The sequence below is a fragment of the Nymphaea colorata genome, chromosome 1, assembly GCF_008831285.2.
Source record: "Nymphaea colorata isolate Beijing-Zhang1983 chromosome 1, ASM883128v2, whole genome shotgun sequence".
Classification (NCBI taxonomy): Eukaryota; Viridiplantae; Streptophyta; class Magnoliopsida; order Nymphaeales; family Nymphaeaceae; genus Nymphaea; species Nymphaea colorata.
In genome coordinates this window covers 38,492,317-38,517,892 of record NC_045138.2, presented here as the reverse complement: position 1 = coordinate 38,517,892, position 25,576 = coordinate 38,492,317, and the positions used below count along the sequence as shown (strand labels likewise).

Below are 25,576 nucleotides of genomic sequence, written 5' to 3'. Positions count from 1 at the left end.
GTATAGGGCAGGCAACTACGTCTAAACAGAGAGAGAAAGAGGGAGAAAGCTTTTTCATTAGTGACAAAACAGCGACTTGTTTAATGAGCATGAAGGGACGGAAGCAAATAATTTACAGAGAATGACGTTACCCTTCTCGTCATAATGGTTAATGAGAATCATATCGAGGAAGTTGTAATGACAGTATTAGCAGTACCAAGAAGAAGAAAGAGAGAGAAAAGGAGGCTGGTAGAGAATGGTGATGGAAGAGGGGAAGGGAGAAAAGGGTGGTAGTCACTGTCTTTTTGAAAATGTAAATGTGGTACTATAAGACTGCCACCTGAGATTACGAAATCAGACTTTTTCGAACGGCGATCAATCCCTCTTAAAACTACTTTCTGTTCCTTCTCTGACACTGAAATAGCTGCACAACTTCTCACGCACGCACGCATACTATAATCACCACTGCGAAAACAAAATCCCTGCTTATTTATTTGCATAGAACAGAGAGAGAAAGAGAGAGGGGAGGAGGGGAATGGATCATTTATTATTCTACATGCTCGGGAAAGAGAGAGGCAGAGAGAAAAAATCCGCTCATGTGCACAGAGGAGAGGAGAGCAGTGACATCTTTATATGCATGGAAGAAAAAGAGAGGATATAATAATCGATTCCGATCAGTACCCACTGTGAGCGTCGATACGATAAGGATGCGGTAGCAGGTTCTGCAGCTGTTGCAGAAGCGCAGCAGCAGCAGAGAAAAACAGGTCGAGGGCTCAGTTTTCACTGTTGCAGCAGGGAGAGAGTGAGAGGGGGAGAGATTCATCTGTGTATTTGAAATTCACCCACTCTGCCATTCCTCCCGTACAAGGAAAAACATTACCCCTTCCCTTCTTCATTTCCGTCCCTCTCACCCTCTCCCAATACCATAAAATTCGCCACTAGACAAAGACAACTCGTCTTCCCCCCTCTCCCCTTTTCTTTTTCCTCAGTTGCGAAGCAATATATATAAACGTAGTACCGTTCTGTTCTGTTCATCACAACATCAACTACGCGGTCTAGCACCACCACCATCCTCGCCCTAACCCTTCAATCTCCCCCCTCTCTTACCCGTCTTTGTAGGAGATGCAGATCGTCTCGGACCACCATGAAAGCAGTAACAGTGGAGGAGGAGGAGGGGGAGAACCTCTTCTACCCCCAGGCTTTCGTTTCCATCCAACAGATGAGGAACTCATCACATACTACCTGATGAAGAAGGTCCTTGACAGCTCCTTCTCTGCAAGAGCGATTTCTGAGGTTGATCTCAACAAGTCTGAACCATGGGAACTCCCAGGTACTCTCCCTCCCTCCCTTTCTCTCTCTATACTTTATCTCTCAGGGTTATCTCAGTCCTGCTTGTTGGTATGCGCAGAGAAGGCAAAGATGGGGGAAAGAGAATGGTATTTCTTTAGCCTCCGAGACAGGAAGTACCCCACTGGACTGCGTACTAACCGCGCCACAGAGGCCGGCTACTGGAAGGCGACTGGTAAAGACAGAGAGATCTATAGCTCCAAGACTTGTAATCTCGTGGGCATGAAGAAGACTTTGGTTTTCTACAGAGGTCGTGCTCCAAAAGGTGAGAAGAGCAACTGGGTCATGCACGAGTATCGTCTTGAAGGAAAATTCTCCTACCACTACCTCTCAAAAACCAGCAAGGTATCCACCCATCTCTGCCACCAAAAGATTCAAACTTATGTTCCTATTCTTATGCCATGGTTTCTGTTTGATTTTGATCTGATTTGCTTTCTCCTGGTGATCCTGCATATAGGACGAATGGGTGGTATCACGTGTTTTCCAGAAGAGCACCGGCGGCAAGAAGAGGAGCAACGGAAGCGCCTCGTCCTCCTCGGCCTGCATGGAAGCGGAGATGGCGTCCTCCTCCACTTTGCCGCCGCTGCTCGGATCACCGTACACGGCGACGGTTGGGAACGATAAAGAGTGCTGCTCCTACGAAACCACGACGGAGACCACCGCTGGTGATCACGTGTCCTGCTTCTCCACCTCCGCCGGTATCCACCAGCCGCACCACCACACCACCTCCTCCAGCCTTCCCCCTGAACACCATCTTCCTTTCCATTACCACCAAGCCATCTCCGCCCACCACCACCAACTTGCCCGAGCCACCAACGTCGCCACCAACTTCCCTAACGTTCGGGCGTTACAAGAGAGCCTGCACCTCCCTTCCTTGTTCTCTACGGTCGCATGGCAGCCTCTCGACCATGGACAAGGCGGAGGTTACCTGAACCAGATGGGACTGAGGGTGCCGACGGCGGGGTCTTCGTCTTGGGTGACCGAATCGCACCAGCAGAGGGTGGAGTGCCCGAAACCTGTCATTGCTGCCTCTGAGCTCGACTGTGTCTGGAATTACTGAGTTTTCTTCCTCGTTCTTGTTCTTGTTTGCTGTATGTGTGTACGTCTGGAAGCTCTTCAGTTTGCATTCTGTGTTCTCTCTTCAACGTGAGCTCCTTCACGAAAATTCGTGATGATCTCTTCTCTCTGACTGTCGTCTAATAGAGTATATCATTATTATCTAAATTTTCTTGTTGTCAACACATGTTTTTACTGCCATTACAGAATGCATGGGAGTATCATGTTTACTGCCATTACAGAATGCATGAGAGAGATATATACCTTCTATTACAGACCTGAGAGAGAAGGGGAGAGAGAGAGTCAACCAAGGCCTAAAACGCTTGTTCTTTGGGATATGTAAGCGAAAAAGCAATCGCAGTAGTTCAACCACTCCAGCTACCTCAACCACTTCTAACGTCTCTCTCCCCCTCTCCTGTAACTTCACCTCTATATTTCACGGCCCAACTACAAAGTACTGTGTGGTGATAATAGAGAGGGGGGGAGAGAGAGTGCATACGATGGCGTATAGCAAGTTTTTTAGATTTAGATCTATCTCAAATATCCATTTGTATCCTTGCAATATTGGATGCGAAAGATTTTAATGTAAATAAATGGTTAAGATAAATGAAATCATATGATGGTGTATAGCCAGTTTTTTAGATTTCTATCTCAATATCCATTTGGTATTCTTGCAATATTGGAAGCCAAGATTTTAAGGTAAATAAATAGTTAAGATAAATGAAATCATATGTAAGAAAGAATGGCACCGAATTTTCAGATCATATAGTTGTTGAAGTAGTCCGGGTTCTATCATTTTCTGCTTGGTATATATACGTTTTAGCTATTTTCGGTTGGCTTAGGTGTTTGAAGGAGATCAAGGTCGCCGTCGATCTCTGTGTTGGTATGTACGTCTACCTGTAATTTTGTATGCTGTATGGTTTGCCTCGTGAAACTTTGAGAATGTCTCTCTTTCTCTCTCTTGCAGAGATCTGACTAAATCAATGTACTGAAATATCTCTCTAACTTTCTGTTTTTAATATTGTTTTTTCTGTCCTTTCACGTCTGGACCTTCTTTTTTTGGCTTTTTGTCATGTCACCTCTAAGCCTTCCCTTTCACACTCCTCTCTCTCTCTTTCTCTCTCTCTAGTAGTCATGATCAGTGGAGACGTATAGATTGGTATTATTATCTGTTGTCAATTGTCATGTCATCTTCTTCACCCTTCTTTTCTGGTTTGACAAATTTAAAAAGGATTCTGGTTACATGTCTTGTATCCTCCCAACTTCTTGTCTTCAGTCTCGATCACGACGGAAATGCGAGCGTATCTCGTCGGAAATTTGGTGGAAACGGGAGGCAAGTGTGGTTGCGTTGCATTTATAGCTGAAGCAGTTACTGTTTTCACGACAGCAGTTATCGTTGAAAGAAGAAGCATCGGTTAATGAAGTAAACGGCCGGGCAGAGACGCTGGCTGCTTTATGAGGAAAAAAAGACGGCGTAGGAAATTGCTTTGTGTCTCTAGAAACCTTTTCTGCGGTGAAGCACCTTTTCCAGAACGAATGATCCGAGTTTTTGAACAGTTAAACGTGTGCATGCACTCGCAGAGAAAAGAGAGAGAATGGAAAAATCAAACTCATGATGGAGGCTATCCTGTCTCTTGCTGAATGAGTGCAATGAATCGAGATTTGCAGAGAATAGCGATTCTCTGTTGTTTTTTACTTCTTTTTCATTCTTGATGAACTTTTGGTTCTCATTTTCGTAAAGACCGTGAACCTTCTAATCTTGTTCTTCGTCCTCATAATGTAACGATTCAGGCTTTAATGTCATCTCTTCCTGTTGATGCTCGACCATGGAAAGATTCTTCGAGAATCCACCTGCTCCAAAACAACTAGAACAAACAGTTGTCCCTTGATCAATTCTATTTATGGTGGTGTATCATTTTGCACCGGACCATTTATTCTGGTGTTTTTTAGGAGTATTTAAGCTACCAGAAAGCAGATTTCATGCATCCCCTTCAATGTTGCAGAAACAAAATGAAATATCTTTTCTATTCACTGTCGATGGACCAGGAAGAGGAGTACTGTCGAATCCTTCCTATTGAGAAGTTTCTTCTGAAAAACTCATTGACATACAGCAAACAGAATGTCTCCTTGAGAAGGGATTCAGACATGCTTCTTGGGCGGCGTTAAATGGCCGTGTATTTAAGATTTGGGGATCTAATGGCAGGTGCTGACGAACTGAAATGGATGGCACAGGGGCCTGCTCCCAGATCCGATTCACTTTCTTTTAATTTTAATGCGTTTGAATATGAAACACCCACTTTTTTGGGATGGCAGCATGTGTTTACATAGAGTTGAATTTCTTGAAGGTCATTAGATTTGAATAAGATCCCAGAACTTAAAGAACAGATCCTCCTACATTACATCTTTTAAGAACATAAAGATTACTAATTAGTGCACGATTTATATTTTAAGGTCTGACTATATATGTATATTATTGAATGGTGACTTTGACTTTTTAGAGTTATCGAGCCATCTAATCATGACCATTCGATTTAATATAATAGATGGTTTAAAAAAACATTAAGAAAAAAGTAATAGGTATTTTTATCACATTCTTTCAACCATCCATCTGGAACTATCCTAATTAAATGGTTTGTAACTCTTTGAATGGTAGCTACCATTCAATATATATATATATATATATATATATATATATATATATATATATATAACTTCAGCTTTTTATAGTCACCTAACCATTTAATATGCATTATAGAATCCATCATGGTGGATGGTTAAAAGAAAAATAAAGAGAAAAAAGTGATGGAAATTTTGTTATCTAATATTAGTTTACACATTTTTCTTCTTGTTTTTCTCTCAATCACCCATTTACTTTAGATGGACGGCTTAATCAGATAGCTGAGTGACTTCAAATAACCAGAGTCATTGTTCACTCACATATATATAATTCCTCTTGCCATTTGGAAGCATTCAATCTCTCGTACCAACGAATTTGTTACATAATTTGAATGTATAGAAAAGTGGTAAAGTGTCAATTTCTACATTATCACAATCCTTGGAGATAGCTGAGTGACTGCAGATAACCAAAGTCATCGTTCACTCACATATATATATATATATAAAATTCCTTAGGCCATCCATTTGAAAGCATTCAATCTTTCACACTGAAGGAATTTGTTACATAATTTTAACGTATGAAAAAGTAAGTGTCAATAAAAAAGTGTCAATTTCTACATTATCACAACCTTTGGAGATATCCCATTTAATACTTGGCTTTGTTTTGAGATATCCCAAATTGCCGTGGATATACCTAAAAACATATGGTTACTTTTCAAAGATTCAACCAGCCATTTTTTCATTTCTGTGGGAAAATAAATTGCCATTCTTTTGGAGTAAAAAATTTTAAAATAGGTAACCTTTTCGCAATTTGTTAATAAGGATCTTTTTCCTTTATGAAAGCTATTAATATCATGTGCTTGAAGTTAAACTTTGTTAGAAATGAAAATCACTAACTGCAAATTTTACACCGTCACAACCTTTATGACTAATTTACATTTTCATTAATATTTTAGCTGGTGTGCTTTGTTTCGTTACCGAAAGTATACTTGAGAATCTTATTTGACAGTTTATGGAAATGCAGTTCCCATAAAAAAAATTGCAGTCACTTATGCCTTTTTGCAAACTACACGCAAAAGGTGAACAATATCCGAATGGAAATTTCCCCTTTTCTGGTCAACAGATTGACTAAAATCAGCAAATGATTTTATGGCTGATTTGAATAATGGGTGAAAGTAGGTTGCTTTATGTAAAAAAGGGAAAAAGTATGTCCATTTTAGACTAATGGTTATATGTTTGGTTCCAAACCATGTTATCATCCGTTCCCCATCATACGGCGTGGCGTTGGTGGTTAAATCAATTAAAAATTCTTTAAACTATTTTTTAATTCATGACAAAAGAGAAAATAAGGCTATACTGGCTTGATAAGTAATCTTATTTTTCTTTTTTGTAATTAAAGAATGCCAATAGATTATATCCGAATCAAATATATCATTAACCATATCCATTTGTTGGGTGTTAATTTTTAAATTCAGATTCAAATACAAAAGAAAAAGAAAAGTCGTAGCTAAATCTGGATCTGAAATGTATTTTCACAATCTATATCCAATCCAAATCCAATAATTAAATTTACATTTAAATCTAAATCCAAATTTGAAACAAAATTCATTTTATCAGGTTGTAGAGATGGAGAAACATACCTTTGGAAGACACATAAACCTTTTGAAGGGGGTTGGAACGCAGCCTCCAAATGGTGTTACTGCAATAGAAAGAGATGTGAACAAGGATGGTAAAGCAAGAAGAAGAGGGGAGAGGCACTGAACAATGAAAGGAAAGGAAAAGACTCGAGCGTTTAGTGGTCAGCTTAGAGCGAGAGTGAAAAAAAGGAATGGAGAAAAGGTGTTTCTAGTGTACTGATTTTAAATCTGATCGGATGTCATTTCTTAAATATGAATAAGATCTAATTTGTTAATTGAATATTTTTTTTTAAAGCAAAACATTAGATTTTTAGAGTGTTTGGGTGCCATCTGTTTAAGAAAACATAGTTTTGACAAAACCTGGTTTCGTAAAAATAAAATGGAACCTAACTTCCCTTAAATTATTCATGAAAAATCATGTTTTGATTGTGTCACCCAAACAATTAAACTATTTAAACATATATTAAGAACTTGATTTTCATATAACCAAATATTTACAAATACATAAGAGTGTCATCCAACGCCCCTTTGGAATTTTCTTTGCGATCATACATATTTTTATACTTCAAATCATGTTAATAATGTTCTTTGCTGAAGAAGCATTCCATGTTTGAATGAGCTTGCATTGTGAGGAAACATAATCCAACGACTTCAATTTAAGTCAATCAACGTACAAAATAGCAGTTTGACATATCGGAGAAGAGCAGAATTACATGCACACCTTGCATTTTTAATGATGCGAGACAAGTAGTCGCGTTTTTTTTGTTTCTCTTAAGATGTAAAATCTAGACACTCTTTTTCTTAAAAACAGTAAAAGTTGGGACGCAAATTGTACAAAAATAAAGAAAAACGAATGAACTAAAAAGTCACAAATAGTCGCTCAACTGTTGAAGTATTTACAAATAAATATATGATAAGTAACTTTTTATGTTTATACAATAACTTTAAAACACATGCTTTGTCATAAAGACATTAACAATATGTTTAAAAAATATTTTCTTTTTAATATATATTTTTTAGATTTTACATTTCTTTTTGGTTTCGGTATAAAGAGAAAATTGAAGGGTATGAGAAAGATTTTTTTTTTGGTGAAAGGTTAAGTATTCTAAAATATTTTTTAACAATTTTCATACATAAAAAGTGATAACTGTTTGTAGTTTTCAAATATGGTGCATCAAACATTGAGCAGTTATTCGTAAATTTCTCAAAAAAAAAAATCCATTAATGGCGGACAAAGTCCACGAGATTGAGCATGTGCGCGAGGAAAGTGGGTGTCCGTGTCCTTGTGAGGATGGTGGGGGGCGTTTAATGCTACTGGTCCTCTCTCTGCCTCTCTCCCTCTCTCTATGCACGAATGTTGTCTTCCATCTGCTTCACCGCGAAGCTGAAGAACCAGTCGACAGTGATCCAGGATTAATAAGGTTCAGTCATGAAGGCGACGGAGGAGAAGAAGCCATCCAAGAGAAGAAGGAAATGGCTTGGGCTGCTGCCACCGTCACCTGCCGTTTTGCTTGATCTCCTTTTTTTGCTGCTCACTTTTTGCCTTTTTGCCACCCCTTCAAGCGCCCAGGGAGGTAAAGCGGCACCGTCTGTCACCTCTCTCTCTCTCTCTCTCTCTCTCTCTCTCTCTCTCTCTCTCTTTGTTTTTTTTTTTCCCTGTTTGTTCTCGTCGATCGTCATTTTTCACTGTGATTCTCTTCGGAAGCTCGTATTCCAAATGGGTTTAGATTCTTGTGCTTCGGCTCTAGGGTTTAAGGTTTTGGGGAGAAATAGGGAGAGATTTCTTTTAATCTCCTTGGGTACGATTTTGCTGGGCTAGCTGGACCCTCTTTCCACTATTTGAGCTAAGAGACTTTAAAAATTGAAGCGGTCGTCGGGAGAAAGATGAATTTTACTTACGGTTTCTGGTGAGTCGAGTCTTACAACTGCATTTTCTGATTATCGCGGCTAATGGAAATGCTCCCTCTTCAAGATGGGGAGTCAGCGATTTCCCATGCGGAATGGAGCATTCACTCCGTTTTGTGTCTTTGGCTTCCTTGCTGCGCCTGATTTTTCATGCTTCCTCCTCCTCCTCCTTCTTTCTCTCAAAAGCGAAGGTTTAGTTCTTGAAGTTTTGGGTGTTTCTTGTTTTGAAGAACTAGATGCTGTAAGTGCTGAAGGGGGAACTGTTATTCGTACTGATTGCTTCTAATTTGGGTGTTAGTGAACTGTTGATTTCTGCCTGTTGAGCATGTTTCTTCCATAGCGTAGCATTCCTCGTCGTTATCTCCACCCAAACAGGTTAAATAATGGCTTTTGGAGAAAGGATTCCACTGGGTGTTCATCTAAACTTTGAGTATTGTCAGGGGTGGACCGTGAAGTAAGGTCATTCTAAGATATAAAACCGGTGATACTCTAGTATTTGACTCATTGTTTGATTTATGACCATGGATTTCGTAATGGTTGCTTAAATTGAAATGCTTGCAATGGTTTTTTTTATCTCAATGTTCGTCGCAAGTTGCAGCATATGTAGCCCTACATGGTAAAAGAATATGTTAGATATGAGATTTTGTGCTCAATTGGGAACGTAAACAATTAATATTTCATATTGCACAAACAAACCGCAGGCACATGAAAGCTCAAGGAGGCTTAGCACCCGGATATGGCTCAGCTCTAGGGCTTGATCACCCTATTCCTGTGCTAAAGGCCTGTATGTACTGCTTAAACACTAGAACAGCTGCATTGCTGCAGAAAAATTTGAACCATCGTTGACCTTAATCATGTCCATTCTTGCCTAGTTTAATTCTATATAAAGAATATTCACATCGTAAGCATTTCTAGCACTAAGAGGTCAAGAGTGAAAATGTGAAACTTTCTAGTAAAGGCATGCAAAAAACCATTTGTCAGCATTATGATCGCTTCTTAGATGTCTGGGTATGGAAAGATGCCTCATGGGGGATACCCTATTTTGCCTCACCAATATTTCCAACATGTTAGATTATCCCAATAGTATCAGCATTTTAGAGCCAAAAAACAGTATCAGCGACGATCATGATATTCTCAAAGTATAATATCCTGGTATTATCTTGAGATTGTCACAACTACATCATCATGCTTTTGTAAGTTTTGTGAAACATGATTTTTCTCTTGTATTGGATGTGTTCTGATTTATTGCATTTATTAGATTTTAAACTTTAAAGTCTGTTTATGGTTTTTTCATATTTTTGCAAGAAAAATACCCAAAAACCTAGTTTTTCATAGATTTATTTTTTTATTCTTTCTGTTTTTTGAATTTGTTAAATTTTTCATGATTTCTCATGAAAAATGACATTTTGAAAAAGGATCTTCCAATATATCCTTTTTCAATCAGTGGCTTTATGACATTGATGATGTAGCTGCGTGCACAAAGTGTATGCATAAGCTTTGGATCTGTTGTAGTTACTGTATGACTTAGTCAACTATATTCTGCAATTATGCTAGTTCATCTTTGTCTCTTTTCTAAAAGGTATGTCAATGTATTGAAGAGCTAAAATGTTTCCTTTTTGGACAGGATTATGCCCTGCAGATTGGGAAATTGGGCCAAGTAAAGATAAGTGCTTTGGTTTTTTTGCAAAATCTTATTCTTGGGATGAGTCGGAGGCCTTCTGCTCAGGATATCATGGTCATTTGGCTGCACTAACATCAGCCCAAGAGTTAGAGTTCATCCAAAAACGTTGCATGGATACAACTAATGGCTGCTGGGTTGGAGGGAGGCGTTTCAACTCCTCTGCAGGTTTTAGTTGGAAATGGAGTGATAATACATCACAATGGAATGAATCAGTTTTCCCTGGGAAACCATTTTCCATGGACTGCTCAAAACAAGCTTGTCCAGTTGCCAATTCAAGCGAGTCATGTACACTGGTTATTAGTGGACATGTTGCTCTTGTTGGTCAAAGCTGCAACAACTCTCATGAATTCATATGCATGCGTAATATAGGTACTTTCATTACTATATTCATATGCATTCATGCAATAAATCATATATTAACTTGTATTTCATTTTTTTACCGCTGATCTAGTTTTGTTTAGGTAGATCAATCTCATTTCAAGTGTCCTTTCTTTTCTTTTCTTTTCTTTTCTTATCTATAAAATTGAGCTAATTTCTGAGTACATACTTTTGATGTTCCAGATGATAACTGTTACCATAAGAGATGCCACCAAGAGTATTTTATAATCCTTGCAGCTGTGAGTGGATTAATACTCTTAACCATGTCGGCTATAGTGATTTGGCTCCTGGCTTATAGGAGGAGCAAAAAGAGGAGGAGATCACACAGGGTATCTAGCCCATCAGCTGCTGCCTTAGTTCCTCCATCTTGGAAAGTATTCACAAGCGATGAGCTGAGACGTATCACGAAGAATTTCAGTGAAGGCAATAAGCTTCTTGGTGATGCAAAAACTGGTGGTACTTTCAGTGGGCTACTACCTGATGGATCCAGGGTGGCAGTAAAAAGGTTGAAGAGGTCCAGTTTTCAACGGAAAAAAGAGTTTTATTCAGAAGTACGGAGGATTTCAAGGCTTCATCATCCAAATCTAGTGACTGTGAAAGGATGTTGCTATGACCATGGTGACAGGTTTATTGTGTATGAATTTGTGGCGAATGGCCCCTTAGATAGATGGTTGTATCATATACCGAGAGGTGGAAGGAGCTTGGATTGGAGGACAAGGATGAAGATTGTGGTAACTCTTGCACAGGGAATTGCGTAAGTACCCATATAAAGCATTACATTTTTTTCTGAAACATTCATTTTATCTTTAAACTGTGTTTCAAAGTCTTGTTATTTTGCTTCTCATGTGTGTCATTAGGCTGGTGGATTTAAAATGGTAGGACATGGTCTGTCCAAATTCTGGCTGGTTTGTCTAGAACAATAGGAACCAAACTCAATTATTTCTTTGATTTCTGAATTCTGAATGTCGGTTGCATTTTTATTTTGAAATCAAATGGGCAGGAATTTGCATGCCATATTTACGTTAATTAATATTGTCATAACCTGAAAAATATATGTATAAGCTGGTGAGAATATAAGCATTGGCCTAAACAACGTGATTTGAAATATTTGATAGAACTATGCCCTTACTTTCATGCTTGCATAAAACAAGAAAGAAAATAAGGAAACTGTGAAAGCAGCATCTTGAGATTTTTTAGCAGAAATTGTCATACTTGAAGTCATGCCAGTTTGGGTTGTCAAATTTGTTAACTTGAGATTTTTTAGCAGAATTGTGTAGGGAAGCAGTATGTATATAACTCCTGAAAATATTACCATTTACCATTTCGTTGTTATTGCATAATACTCCTGTGGGCTTCCACTCAGCTTTTCATTGTCATATCTGAGTTTTGAGCCTGTTGGAAAACAGTTTCCTGCATGACAAGGTCAAGCCACATGTGGTACACCGAGATATCAGAGCCAGTAATGTTCTCCTTGATGAAGAATTTGGAGCTCATCTAATGGGTGTGGGTTTATCAAAGTTTGTGCCATGGGAAGTGATGCATGAGCGGACAGTAATGGCTTGTAGCCATGGTTACCTGGCTCCAGAATTTGTTTACAGGAATGAGCTCACCACAAAGAGTGATGTTTACAGTTTTGGGGTGTTGCTTCTTGAGATCGTGAGTGGGAGAAGGCCGGCACAGGCTGTTGATTCTGTTGGGTGGCAAAGTATATTTGAATGGGCTACGCCCCTGGTTCAATCTCACAGGTACGTAGAGCTTCTGGACCCTGTAATTGCCGACATCCCAGAAGTAGGAGTCATCCAAAAGGTGGTGGACCTGGTCTATGCTTGCACACAGCATGTGCCATCAGTGCGACCTAGAATGTCTTTTGTAGTCCATCAGTTGCAACAGCTCGGGCCTCGAGAGAGTAATTCCGAGGAAGAGAGGAGCAGTCCAACCACATGTATTCAGTAGTAGTTGATGGATTTCCACATCAAGCCTGCCGTGGCTGTATCAACTAATTAGGATTTCAACTTCGAGTAGCTATTCCTTGTTGTATTGTTACTTTTCCTATATGTTCAAATTTCCTGTAGAAATGATCCCAGAATTTTATTATATGACTATATTGAAAGTTTTCTTTGATGCCTCATTATAGCTTGACGTGGTTTTCCAAATTCCAGTTTTCAGTCTTGTAAATTTCTTCTGTGCTAACTGATTTGTAGATAGAAGCATGGTGGATGTTATACAGAATCTATGCTGTCGTCCCTATTTCAATCCTGAAAACTGATCCCAGGTATCTTGAGATGCTTCTATTTAATAGAGGATCAGGAGATGCCCTTGTAGAATTTCTGAACACAAGAGGAACTGTTGGTTTACTCGGCAACCACTTTGTGATAAGCACAGCGTGCTGGTTTGCTTCTTCTCTGAACATAGTCTCCTGCAACTGAAGCAAAAGAGCTTGGTTTCTCATGCACCTTCCTGATTTCTATGATAAGATCGACTGTTAGCAATCAGCTCACAATGGAGAAAGTTCTGAAGGACAAAAAGAAAGTTCTGAGGGGCCAATTTGGGCTCTTACATTCTTTCTTTTGACGAATGAGAATTTTGTTTTGCTTAGCCAAGAGACGAAGAAAAGGACAACCACTTTCCTAGTGTCAGTGTTAAAAAAGAACTGATTATTTCAGTTAAACAGCTTGAAGTGAACGAAACAAAACGGAGAAGGAGGCTCCTTCTACCATGGATGCAGGCGTCATGCCGAACCACGTTATTTTCCGAGTGTTCTTCCCTTTATTCTTGTCTTCTTATGTTTTGTTTTAGCGCGAGAGAGAAAGAGCGAAAAGGGGGACATGATAGAACAAAGAAGAGATGCAAGAAGCTTAGCAATGATTTTTTTTTAGGGGGCGGGTCAAACAGTCTAACGTCTAAATTCGATGGGAGTCAAACTGAATTCGGATTTAAATAATACATGGCGCAATTAAAAATTTTCAATTTTTTCAATGTATTTTTTTTTTTCAATTCGTTGGGGTGGGGCCATGGCTTAGGCGGGCCTCCCTCCCTCTGCCCTTGAAGGAGTCTGACAATAAGCTTATAAGGAGTTCCAACGATGGAGATGGGGTGAAAGTCTTGAGAAGGAGAGAAAGAGAAACTCAAAATTCAGATGAACCCCAAATTTGAGATCATTGTGGATTTTAGATATGAGGTTTTCAAATGCCCTCGATTCTAAGATCCATGGCCATCAAGCTCACCTCAATGTCTCATTTTCTTGCTCGATTGGAGTGAACGATCTTGGGTGAATAATTAGATACTACCAACTTGTGGTGGGATTTGAATTTGAGTATCCGAGCCTTTGATTGCACACTTGAATCCAATAGATCTGGTGGGAGAATGTTCATAGCCTCATTGAAACCATCCTAGGTTTTTAGGGTTTCAATGAAACTTTTGATGGGATGGTGTGGGCCACCCATGTACCTCCATGCCACTGCATGTAGAGAAATTATAGGACGTTCTCTATTTCTCTTTTTTTTACAGACAAAGACACATCCCCCACTTTTTATTGGTTGGTCCATAGAAAAGGTCTTCTTGAATGTCAGATTTTTAGGGTATTTGGAGATTTTGAAAAAGAAATGTCTTTCATGAACTTTTAACTTTTACATTACCTAGGGAGGCTCTCCTTTCTACTTACGAGGGTATTCCGATCATTACAGCTCTCGATACACAATTTTTTGTGTCGTATATAAGCAGTTTCGAAAAGAAAACTCTGCAAATGGAATGCATGCCCTTCTCTTTTTTCTCAAGTATATATTGTTTACATGGACATAAATACAAAGACATCTCTTTAGGACATGCCATTTCTTGTTGTGGCCTTTCATCAACAGTAACTAAGCTATATAAAGATAATTAGCATTTTTCATGAGACGAGTCAAATTAAAGTATTTAAATTTTGACTAGGGCTATCATTTTTTAAAATTATTATATAAAATAAGTAAAATTTTCTAAAATTTACATGTAAATTTTTTTTAAAAAAAACATTGAGGTGAGTGAGGCCAGGGCCCAAGCAGGTCCTACCTTGGCTTCGCCCTTGATTAGCATGGAAGATGAGGATGATGCGTATTATGCAAGTTAAACATGAAGAAAAAGGAGATATTTGATGTGCGATAAGGCGGGAATATTATATATTCCAACAAAATCCCCAACATTGTGTCAAAGCAGGATTATGTGAGCTTCAGATTTTGCTTCAGCTTAAAAAATTAGAAACTAAACTTGGATCAATCAACAAGCAAAAACCTCAAGGCCACGTCTAAACTGTCTGCTTCCCTACCCAAGTGAGCTGATCCGAGCACCCACTGTTCATGTCCGGCAGGAACTGACTTTCAACTTTCAAGGTATTGTAAAAGCTGATCATCCAGGTCGAGTGCCCAATCGAGTGTTTGACTTCCCTATTTAATGACCAAGGTCAAAAAACAGCTTTCACATATAATTTCGCGTTTATAGACTCTGACTAAATTTCGTGAGTTACATGTTGACGATGTCGTGTTCTAGTTGCTCCTAGATTTAAACATCTGTGTTCCTTCCTTTTCCACCAGTAATATCGTTTTTATATTATATTTTGGGGTCTAGTTTATAGAATTCAAAGGCTTATAATTAACCCAACTGGATGGGTATCTAGAGTTATTGATAGTCGACTTGATCTTAATCAAAAAGCATATACCATCATCATCAGCTTAGAGTCAAGTTGATCTTAATGAAAAAGATATACCATCCCTTGGAGAATCCACCCAGATGCTCGATTAAAATACTGTTTTCACTATCTCACGTTGGGATTGTTCGACGAGAATATACATTTTTTTAGGGATAAAACTCATTTCTACTCTCGACCAGGCATAAATGAAATTTTCTCCCTCTGTCGTCCTCATCGGACGTGCCTTTTATCCCGGTGAAATATCTCGGCCACACTTGTCTCAAAGACGTCGTGTCATCGGATGCCTCTCCACCTTGCACAGGTATGGAGAACAATTCCCCTCTCAAAGAGGTCTATGCCTTTCTTTTTCTCAAGATGTGGATAAGATGAAGTTAAATGGTCCCGAAAAAATATTAAGATAATTTATCTTCAGAACATCCGAACATGATCCATGAGATCATAGAACATCTTAAATAATAGATATAAACAACGTACCATGCGTCAATTTGGTCTGAAAAAGAGGACGATATTACATAAAAGGTTTGACTCGGTTTGAGATATCGAACACGGGACATTGGTCTCAAAGAATTATTGATCAGAATCTCCTTCCACTTTTCTGATCATCGGGTCTAGGAGATTGCTGGTCGTTGGTTGATGGCAGTCGCCAGCGACCATCATCGTTTCTTTCTAGTTATTTCTTGTTACATACAATTTTTTTGGCCGGTAACGTGATCCACGGTCCTGTAGTAGCGCCAAAAGCTCGTGGGCTACGACTCGTGATCTTTTGCCTCGTAAAAAGTTGAAATAGGAGTGGGGAAGCCAGCCGTCGACAGTCGAGGCTCGAGACGATAGAGAGAGAGAGAGAGAGAGAGAGAGAGAGAGGGAAGGGCAGTCCGCAACCATGGTGGAGGAAAGTCCGACGAGGATCATGGTGGGCGTGAACGAGTCGACGGTGAAGGGTTATCCCTACCCTTCCATCAGCAGCAGGAACGCATTCGATTGGGTGATCAAGAAGATAGTCCGTCCACGAAGCCCCTCCGCCTCCCACTTCAAGCTACTCTTCCTCCACGTCCAGGTCACTGACGAAGATGGTACCAATCATTTCCACTTATCTTCCGTTGCCTCTTCATTCTCTTTCATCTGCTTTCCTTCTAGTTCTTGGTACTTCTTTTCCGGGTCTCCCTCTCTCTCTCTCTCATGAATCTTGTTGTCTAAACGCGAGTTTTGGTGAATGATTTTATTGTAATTGGAACCTTTTTCCTCCGTGTCCCGTGGGTGTATTTTCCCCGTACGGGAACGCCGATCTTGGTTGCGGTTGCCAAATGTTTTTTGAAGGATTGATGTTCTTGGAGTTTTTTGTACTCTCGAGGTTATTTGCTTCGTGCTTCTTGGTTGTTTTTTGTTTATGTAGGAATGTTGGTTTCTGGTGTTCTTGCCAATGATTTTGATGTATTATCATTGTTGGTAAATTCTGATGTGCATATCTTTGCTTTGTATTTCTTAGTTGTTTCTTGTCCAGTTTGCGTGTTTGTTTCCAGTGTTGTTGCCAAAAACATGTCAATCGGCTATTGGTGATCTCTCGAAGTAATCCAACTAATCTTCGTGTTATACATGTGGGCTATATAGGAATGTTCCTTTCTGAAAAAATTCATATCAACAATTTTGTTCTTTATACCAAATTATGGAAGGATGATGGATATCGCGTCCCCTCATCCTTCCTGAACCGCGTATCCCTGACGTTGGACCGCGGTTTTATTAGTTATTTCCTTTGTTTTTTCTATTTGTGTTTCGCGTTGATACCTATGTTTTCATCAGTTTAATAAGATCTTGTAACATTTTCCTTTTTCTGAAAGGTAAAATTGCGATTACTATGAGCATCTTTACCGGTCACTAATTCTTGAAATTGTTCCTTGTCTGTATGTCCTTGGTATGGTATTTTATATTGGGTACGTGACCTTTTTATTTTTTATTTTTTATTCTGATCATTTTAAGAATTTATCTCACAAGAACTCTAATTGAATTAAGGTATGCTGCCAAACTCTCTTTCCTCAGCAGAATAAGGAATAAAGGATAGAGGATTGAGGCTGAGGCTTTCTATGAATGGGGGAAGCAGATGTTGTCTTTGCCAATTTGGAAGGAACGGATATGCTAAAATGATTGCTGAAGGGATTGTATCTGTTTGAACTTGATGGAGGGAAGGTGCTGGAGTGAAGCTTTTTCGTACTGGCGTTCACTTGGAATTGCATTAGGTGATGGATGCATTATGAAGAAATGCATTAGGCGTCACTTTTTTTCCCCTATTCAGGACCCTAAAGAAGAATGAGACAAGATGGAAATTTGCAAGATTAAACTAAAAGATAGGAACTTATATATATATATATATATATATATATATATATATATATATATATATATATATATATATATATATATGTATGTTTGAACTCTTGTCATTTCTTGGTTTTTAAAATATGTTGAAATTTACACATCAAGAGTTTTCCCAAGAACAAGATGTTTGACAATGCTTTGGGGTTTGGTACTGCAATAGTGCCAATAACATTGGTTCAGTTGGCTGTATCTCTATGAAATCTTCTTTGTTTGTCTCCACGCTGTAGGAGATAATGAAGTGCTAAAGTGCTACGATGTATACTAGAGATGCATCATCCCTCTCTATAATTCAGTTTTTAGGTTCCCTTGTTTTGAAGTTCATGGATAATACTTGATTCAGGCGTTCCTTGTATTGAAACTTCATCTTCCAATAGAATGGTTGCGTCAATTAGATAGCCTGACTATTTCATCTTGCTGTCCTTCTCAGATGAATGTCTATGTGGGACATTGCTATTGATTTTGTTTGACTTTCTGATCAAGTGATTCCATGCTTTCTCTGATTTGATTAACTTAATATATGGTTTCCTTATATATAATATCTTGTGATTGGATGAATACTTGATGACAGAGTATGTGCCTTTGATTACATGTAGGATTTGATGACATGGATAGTGTCTATGCATCGCCAGATGACTTCCGAGATATTAGGCACAGGGACAAAGTTAGAGGGCTTCATTTATTGGAGTACTTTGTTTCACGCTGCCATGAACTTGGGGTAGGAACACTTGGCTTGATCCATGAGTTTGGTTCTATTATTCTATTATATGTTAATAACTTAATTCTAGCCTTTGTATGGCAGTAATTACCTATGGTTCTCAACCTTGTAAACTGTCCACTTTATTAGGAGTTCCTTTTAACATGAAATATGTTATTTTCAATGCTTGAAGGTTTCTTGTGAAGCATGGATGAAGCAAGGTGACCCGAAAGAGGTTGTCTGCAGTGAAATAAAGCGTGTCCAACCTGATCTTCTTGTTGTCGGCAGTCGTGGACTGGGTCCATTTCAAAGGTAATTTTAGACCATAACTAGTGGAAAAGAGCTCGTAAAGTCTTCCAAAGGTGCCTTGCAAGATTTTACCTCAAGACATCTCAGTCAAGGATTCCCCTTGCATCTTTGGCTATTTGATGTTCTTTTGTTATTTTAGATACATGTGATGTTTTTCAGTTAATATAATTTTAATCACCTGGTAATCTTGTTCACTCCCTAGAGATTTATATTTGGAATTCCAGATCTATAGTTTGATAAAATGTCAAGCCTTGTCTCTCCATGCATGATTTTGGACTAAGTTATTGTTGTCATGCAGAGGTAACAGTATCATGTATTCTTCTATGAAATTCTTTTAGAAGATTTTAGTCGAAACTGATAATGTCAATTGGACTGATGAAGTCCTATTTGTTTATGCACATTGTTGGGTTTAAGTATCCCTCTGCCAGTTGGTGTCTTGGTGAGCGACTGAGCACCTATTGTCATTAGGCTTTTTTTTATTGTATATGTTTCTCTTTTTTAAGAGCAACTGGAACATTTTGGATGAGATAAAATACTACTAATTTTTAAATGTATCTGCATTTTGTTCACTGCTGGCTTTATCAAACTAATGTCATCTTGTTGCCCAGAGAAGAAAAACAATTCATAATGATTTTGAGTTGTCTAGTATGTCAGAAATCACAGAAGCACAGTCAAGGTCTTGATTGGCATTTGTATACTTATAATGGTAGTAAAGTACCATGTCAGTCTAAGATGTGGATAGCTAGACATCCTGGCTAGTGCGGTCAGGAGCATTGAAATAGACCGATAAAAGGATATCTGCTTGTGCTTCCAGTGATCTGTAATTATTTTGTATCTGATGGATGAAGGATGTGGACTTTATGATTATACTTGGTAATTGTTATATATCATATGTGTGGTATAGAGCATGAAATGGTGCCGTTTTTAGACAGTATTAATGAGTTATATTAAGGGCTCAGAGACAAGCTGAATGAACCAAAAAAGTGTATATATGAGCTAGGTTGTTGATTCAGTTATGGCTTGAAGGCAGTTCATGTTTGTCAAGAAATAAGCCTGGCCTGTTCAAGTCACAAACATTGCTTGTTTATGCTACACTTATAATCTGTTTAAGATACAACGTGGAGCTACAACTTCACTCTAGCTATAGTTCAGAAGGCTATGTATCTCATTTAGCTTGTGAAATATTATAAACCAACTTGAACTTAAAATTGCTAGTCCCATTATCTTGAGGCTTTTATGAGTTTAGTTAAGCACATGGATACATTTAGGTAACAACTTAATTGTCATAAATAAAATTTTAAATTGGTGGATCAGCTAGAAATGCAACTATGTGGGGCAGTTGGGCTGAACAAACACAGGGTATTCATCCTCCATTCACCAATCATGAGAGATACCTGGGTATCACTATTGGATGGCTTCGCTAGGGTTTATGTATGGTTAAACCAAACCAATTTTAAAGTACTAACCTAGTCGAAACATGATACAAAACATGGAATACTTACTCGTACCTGCTGTGGAAGAAACTGTCTGGAATCAAGTGTTTCCAGTCCAATCCACTGATTCTGCTGATAGAGAACCTATTCCTCTAGGATTTGGCTGCATTTGGGTCCTTGAAACTTGACCTGTTTCTTGGTGAACTGAATCAACTTCGATGATTCTCGAGTCTACTTGCTGGCGTTTGCCATCTATATATCAGGGTACAATGGTACATGTGAAAGTAGGAGCCTTCACAATTGTTTCCAATAAGAAGGCTTCACAAATCTATCACTTCAAAGTGGTTAATCACAAATATTGGTAACCATTCACTTATCACACTTAGGAGGAATGTAATCTCACTCACAGTAACTAATGAAAAAAGGCTTTTAGTATGTCCCTAATAGCATAAAAAAATGCGTTGTATACAATGGGGAAATCCCCTTATTTACATTACATGAGGACTCCAAAGAATCATTGGGAGTTCCCAGTGGCTAGATGACTAGTCATTAGACTTTCCCGATGGCTAAACTGACCAAATACCAAAATGCTCTTTGGCATTTGATTTATTATTTCAAATGAAAATAAATACACATCAATATATTGACAAACATATGCATATGTATGACATGGCAATACATATATATGTGTATGTGTATATACATAGATTATAGCATATATACAGAAACATATTTTTTCATAATTTATTCCATACTTCTGACTATATCTTAGGCAACTTATATTGCATTGTATCTCTCTAATAATCCATTGATTTTGGTTTTCATCTTGTAGATCCACCTACTATCTTTAGGTTTCTTCCTTGAGAAAAAGAAAGAGCATGTCAAATATGATTTTATTTCTTTTCTAAATGTCTAGGTTTTGAGTAGATTGCCTCGTTCCTAGTTGGGCATTTTTAGCTTCATCTAGGAGTTAGATTTTCTGTAAATCGTAATGTCTGTGAAGTTTGAATTATTGTATGGAGCAAAGGACATGTAAGAAAATCAGCGATGGTCTACTGATTATTTCTCCTATCTTCAATTACCCTATTTTGCCTTTTCATTTGGTAAGCATTAATTTTGAGGTTCTACTCTTTGATTAGGTCTCTGCTACAGACCCAGTTATATCTTTGAAATGTGCAGTTCTTCTAATGATCCTCAAGTGGAAGATCATCACAATAAAGAACATCATTATCTAAGTCTCCCTTAAAATCATAAAGAAATAAGTTTTTTTTTTTTTTTCGGATTTCAGCACACTTAATAAATACACAAACTCTGAATTAGAAGGTTGTATGTCTTTTTTCTTAAAAACAATATATTTGTGTTAGCATAATCAGGACTCATTTTAATAAGCGTTTCTACTGGCTTGTGTTTTGAAGAGTTTTGAAAGGCATACAACTAATTAACTATGAAGCAGTGAGGATTGATTCGGCCCAAAAGCTCTTAAGAATTTTAACTGAAATTAATAATAGTTGTGCAATTTCTGCTTTATGCCATTTTATTGAAGAGTATGAGCACCTGACTTTTGATGAGCAACTCGTTCAAGTTTAGGATAGTTTTCAAAGTCATTTGAGATGAACTCTCCTCCTTAATCAGTTCTAAAAATTATAGTATCAGCTAGTGAAAATATCTGGAATAATATGGAATAAAATAAAACTGTTGCTTTATACTTAAGAATGTAAATCTATATATATATATGTATATATATATGTATATGTATACATATAAATCATCCACGAATATAACACAAAAAGAGTATCCCCCTTTTGAGATAAGAGGAGCCCGTTGCTTGGAAACAGGATAATTCTGATGTGAGAACGGAAGTTTTTATACTTTTCCAACCATGTTATCAAAAGAAGTTTAATATTTGTCATTAAAGAACTTTCCGAAGTTGGATTTCTTGTGATTTTTTTCTGCCATTTTTTTTTTCACATCTTTGGCCAAGGCAGTCCAGACAGCAGCTTGTCTTTCATCACATGCATGCTCACCATGAGACGATGGACGTCTTTCTCTGCAAGGTGGCACAAACTCAAATACCATTTAAAAATAGAAGTCTTTACCAATAATATTGTTGATAATAAGGCAAGATAATTATATCACTCGAGGTAGTTAGTCACTAAAATGTAACTTAATCATTCTTTAATCACACCTAAAGAGGATACAATCATATAATCACACACACAATCAATAACGAAATTGCCTTTTAGTATATCCGAGTCGCACACAATCAATAACAAAACGGCTTTTCAGTATTTCCTAGACAGCAGCAAAGGATGTATTGTAATACCATGGGGGAGAGCCTCTTATATGAGGGTTGTAGACAGCTATACTGACCAAATACCAAAATGCCCTTAGGGCATTTAGTGTATTACATCAGATGAAGAATAAATAACAAAGAAGAAGAACAATTGCAATTAAACAAGGACAAAAGATACGTTAAAACATATACATACATCTAATACATACATACATACATATATATATATATATATATATATATATATATATACACACACACACACACACACATTTCATTTTCAAATTTACATGTAGTCATGTATTGCGGCATGTATATACATATATATTTTAACAGAGTATACTTCTGTCATTCAAGAATGGACATATTGTACACAGCCATACAACTGGTCATGCGGAATATGTTTAGAGATCTATTATCAATACTAGAACTTATAAATTGGTGGAAATTGTGGATCATTGCCATGTCATGAAAATTCTGTTCTCGGGTTTAGTTGTTCAGAGCCAAACATCAACTAGGTTGGAACGACCTAATCACATGTTTTAGAGCATGATGATCTGCATCAGATCCAATTTGAAGCCTTAGGACAGGTACTTTGTTGAGTATGTTGCGCCGAGTTAGGAGTATGCAGGGTTCGGTTGAATTTAAGTCTAAGTAGTCTAAACGAGAAATGTTGTCTTCAAGATAGGCTTCATGTCGTTGCTTAAGGTATCTATCCTAATGCCTTATGCTCTCCTCGCACATGATCTTGATACGGTAATATGAATCCCCTAGCATTTTTTCGAAAATTCTATTGAAACTATAATTTGGAGAACCTTTTTCCTTTCCAATAAAAATTCCAGGACCCATCCATGCATGCTTATGAAGCAGACGATTTCCTTTTGTGGAGAACATGATGCTTGAGGTTTCTTTTTCCTTCAGGGTTTTGATCGTTCTTTATGATAACAAATCTGCTTGCTGGCTTAATGGACAGCATTTGTACTCATGTTTGGCGAATTTGCCTTGTTTTCTCTTAAGGGTATTTGTTGGAACAGTGAGCGAGTTCTGTACGAAGCATGCAGATTGCCCGGTGGTTGTTATAAAAAGGAAGGCAAATGAAACACCAGAAGATCCAGTCGACGATTAGCTTCCTGCATTGTTTCTACAGGTGTCATTTACAGTCCACTGTGCAAATAGGCAATTCATTTCACTGGTGTTTGTGTACATAACTGAAATCTGTGAACAGAAGGCTTGCTGCGCCGGGTTAATGCCTGCTTCTCTGACTTGGCTTGTTCAGTGTTGTGGAACTTGCTTTGCTTCTTTTGTTTATGGTGAGCTACACTTTTCATCTTGGCCATGCTCTTCTCCTCCCCTCCTCTTTCTCCCCTAAGATTATCTCCCTCTGCCCCCATGGTCATAGCATGCGTCAACTTTGAAAGGGTTGGTGTCTAATATTTTAATCAACAACTGGCTTGCAACGGTGCAACGGTGGGTATTTGTTCTCTTCCAATTCCTATGTTTTTTTTGCTTAGTAAAAACTTGCCAACGACCCCTCAACAAATGAGCGAATAATGGATCAACCGTGTCTTTTTGAAAACGTTAAACACGTCTTTTTGAAAACGTTAAAAAACACAAGCTCACTTTTCCCTCTATTTTTAAAGTAATAATTGTTTACTTGAAAAATACTAAAATAATCATTAAATGACGAAATTGTCCTCTTAATTCAAACTTATGTTTAGAAAAAAAAAATATCTTCGTTGTTCTGAGGCTTTTGTTTGTCGGTCGGCTACTGCCCATCCCTCGCCGCCGGCCTGGTGAGGGCTGAGCATTGTTTAATTTTTATTTGCGAAAAGATGGCTTTGATTTTAGGAGGCAAGCTGGTCATTTTGATAATTATTTTAATATTTCTTCAATGCAGAGGAGTTGCTTAAACAGAACAATTCAGTGCATCAAGGGGGTGTTTTAGGAGAAACGTTTGTGTCTCGTAAAGAACGCAGCATTGCTCTCACCAAATGAGCCACACAAAGTATGTAATGTCGAGAATTTTTTCCCAAGTTGAACGTTACGTCACATGTATGGTCCAACTCATCGATGTCTACATTTCGTCGTCTCTTAGCTGTACTGTACTGTACTGTTCAGCGATACGACACATGTTAGGAAATCCACCAATTCAACAGAAGGAAATATATATACATGAACAACTAAAAATAATTAAAAAAATAAAGCACGTCACAGGCTATTCTTGTATCAACCAACAAATCAAATCGATACATTAGCTGGTGAATGTTGCTTTATTGCAGCATTTTCTAAGTTTTGGTTTATGCATAGAATGCCATTAATGTACCATCCTTTTCACGATAAAGGCCACCCACATGGCTTTTACGACAGACTTTTCACGATCGCCACTTAACAAGATTAAATTCGTGTTTTCGCAAACACTTGTTGAAACGTTAATGCCATGTATCAGGAAACACAGGTTGCATGAGATTTGTGTTTCACTTTCTTGTGTCCTTTGGGTCTTTTTTCAATACCAAAACATTGCACCAGAAAAGAACCAAAGTCGCATGTGCTTTTTTCTTCTTCTTGAATTTTTTTCCTCATTTGCTTTGCCTTTAAGATGAGTAGGGAGTGATACAATTGTCAACTAAAGTGATGTGTATCCATGCGCAGAATAGTAGTGTATGAAAATTGAACTAACATCGAACTTTCATCACGAGGTGGAGTCAAGACGAGCGTTGAAATATAGTTTCAAAATTTTGACAAGCACCGGAATATTATTTTTTAAAAAATATATATATATAATAAATAAATTTTTTTAAAATTTACATATAAATTTTAAGAAAAATGAGGAGTGACCAAGGCACCGCCAGCCCATCAGAATTAACTACGCTGAGCCCCGTCGAGTATCAAAAAATGAAGATACAACAGGTTGGGTTTGCATGACGGCCGACCTGGTTTTGGATCTGATAAAGAAGTCTAATTGTGATTATCAATTGGATCTGGATCTAGGTTTGGTGGGTAGCTGAGTCTGCACACCAAGCAGAAATCTCAGCCCGTTGACCCCATTTTACTGGTAAGTTCTGCCGTTTCATAAAATGGACTGCAATTGAGATCTGAATGAAGCCGAGTCCCCAGTTGATTTAGGTCGGGTCCAATTAGGTCGATAAAAAAAAAAATTGCTGCATCTTTAAAATTCACTAGATGTGCTTAAATATGGATTTATT

At 38.0% G+C, this 25,576-nt stretch overlaps 3 protein-coding genes across 4 annotated transcripts; all 3 read left to right on the top strand.

Annotated features, from left to right (window-relative positions):
- Positions 1-420: 420 nt before the first annotated feature.
- LOC116264308 (protein CUP-SHAPED COTYLEDON 1-like) lies at positions 421-2,550 on the top strand. The gene is made up of 3 exons (XM_031644460.2): positions 421-1,309; positions 1,388-1,671; positions 1,784-2,550. The coding sequence occupies exons 1-3, from the start codon at positions 1,102-1,104 to the stop codon at positions 2,384-2,386; spliced, it is 1,095 nt and encodes a 364-aa protein (XP_031500320.1). The 5' UTR covers positions 421-1,101; the 3' UTR covers positions 2,387-2,550.
- A 5,364-nt stretch (positions 2,551-7,914) lies between these two features.
- Positions 7,915-12,727, top strand: LOC116246049 (C-type lectin receptor-like tyrosine-protein kinase At1g52310). The gene is made up of 4 exons (XM_031617736.1): positions 7,915-8,209; positions 10,165-10,590; positions 10,783-11,353; positions 12,006-12,727. Exons 1-4 carry the CDS (start codon positions 8,065-8,067, stop codon positions 12,550-12,552), a joined length of 1,689 nt encoding a protein of 562 aa, XP_031473596.1. The 5' UTR covers positions 7,915-8,064; the 3' UTR covers positions 12,553-12,727.
- Positions 12,728-15,826: 3,099 nt separating this feature from the next.
- Positions 15,827-23,700, top strand: LOC116246198 (universal stress protein A-like protein). Of its 2 annotated transcripts, none has more exons than XM_031617938.2 (4): positions 15,827-16,347; positions 18,238-18,359; positions 18,532-18,650; positions 23,408-23,700. In XM_031617938.2, the coding sequence occupies exons 1-4, from the start codon at positions 16,158-16,160 to the stop codon at positions 23,469-23,471; spliced, it is 495 nt and encodes a 164-aa protein (XP_031473798.1). In that variant the 5' UTR covers positions 15,827-16,157; the 3' UTR covers positions 23,472-23,700. The 2 variants fall into 2 exon arrangements, with proteins under 2 accessions (XP_031473798.1, XP_031473797.1); XM_031617937.2 differs by having other exon boundaries at positions 15,833-16,347; positions 23,391-23,700.
- Positions 23,701-25,576: the final 1,876 nt, after the last annotated feature.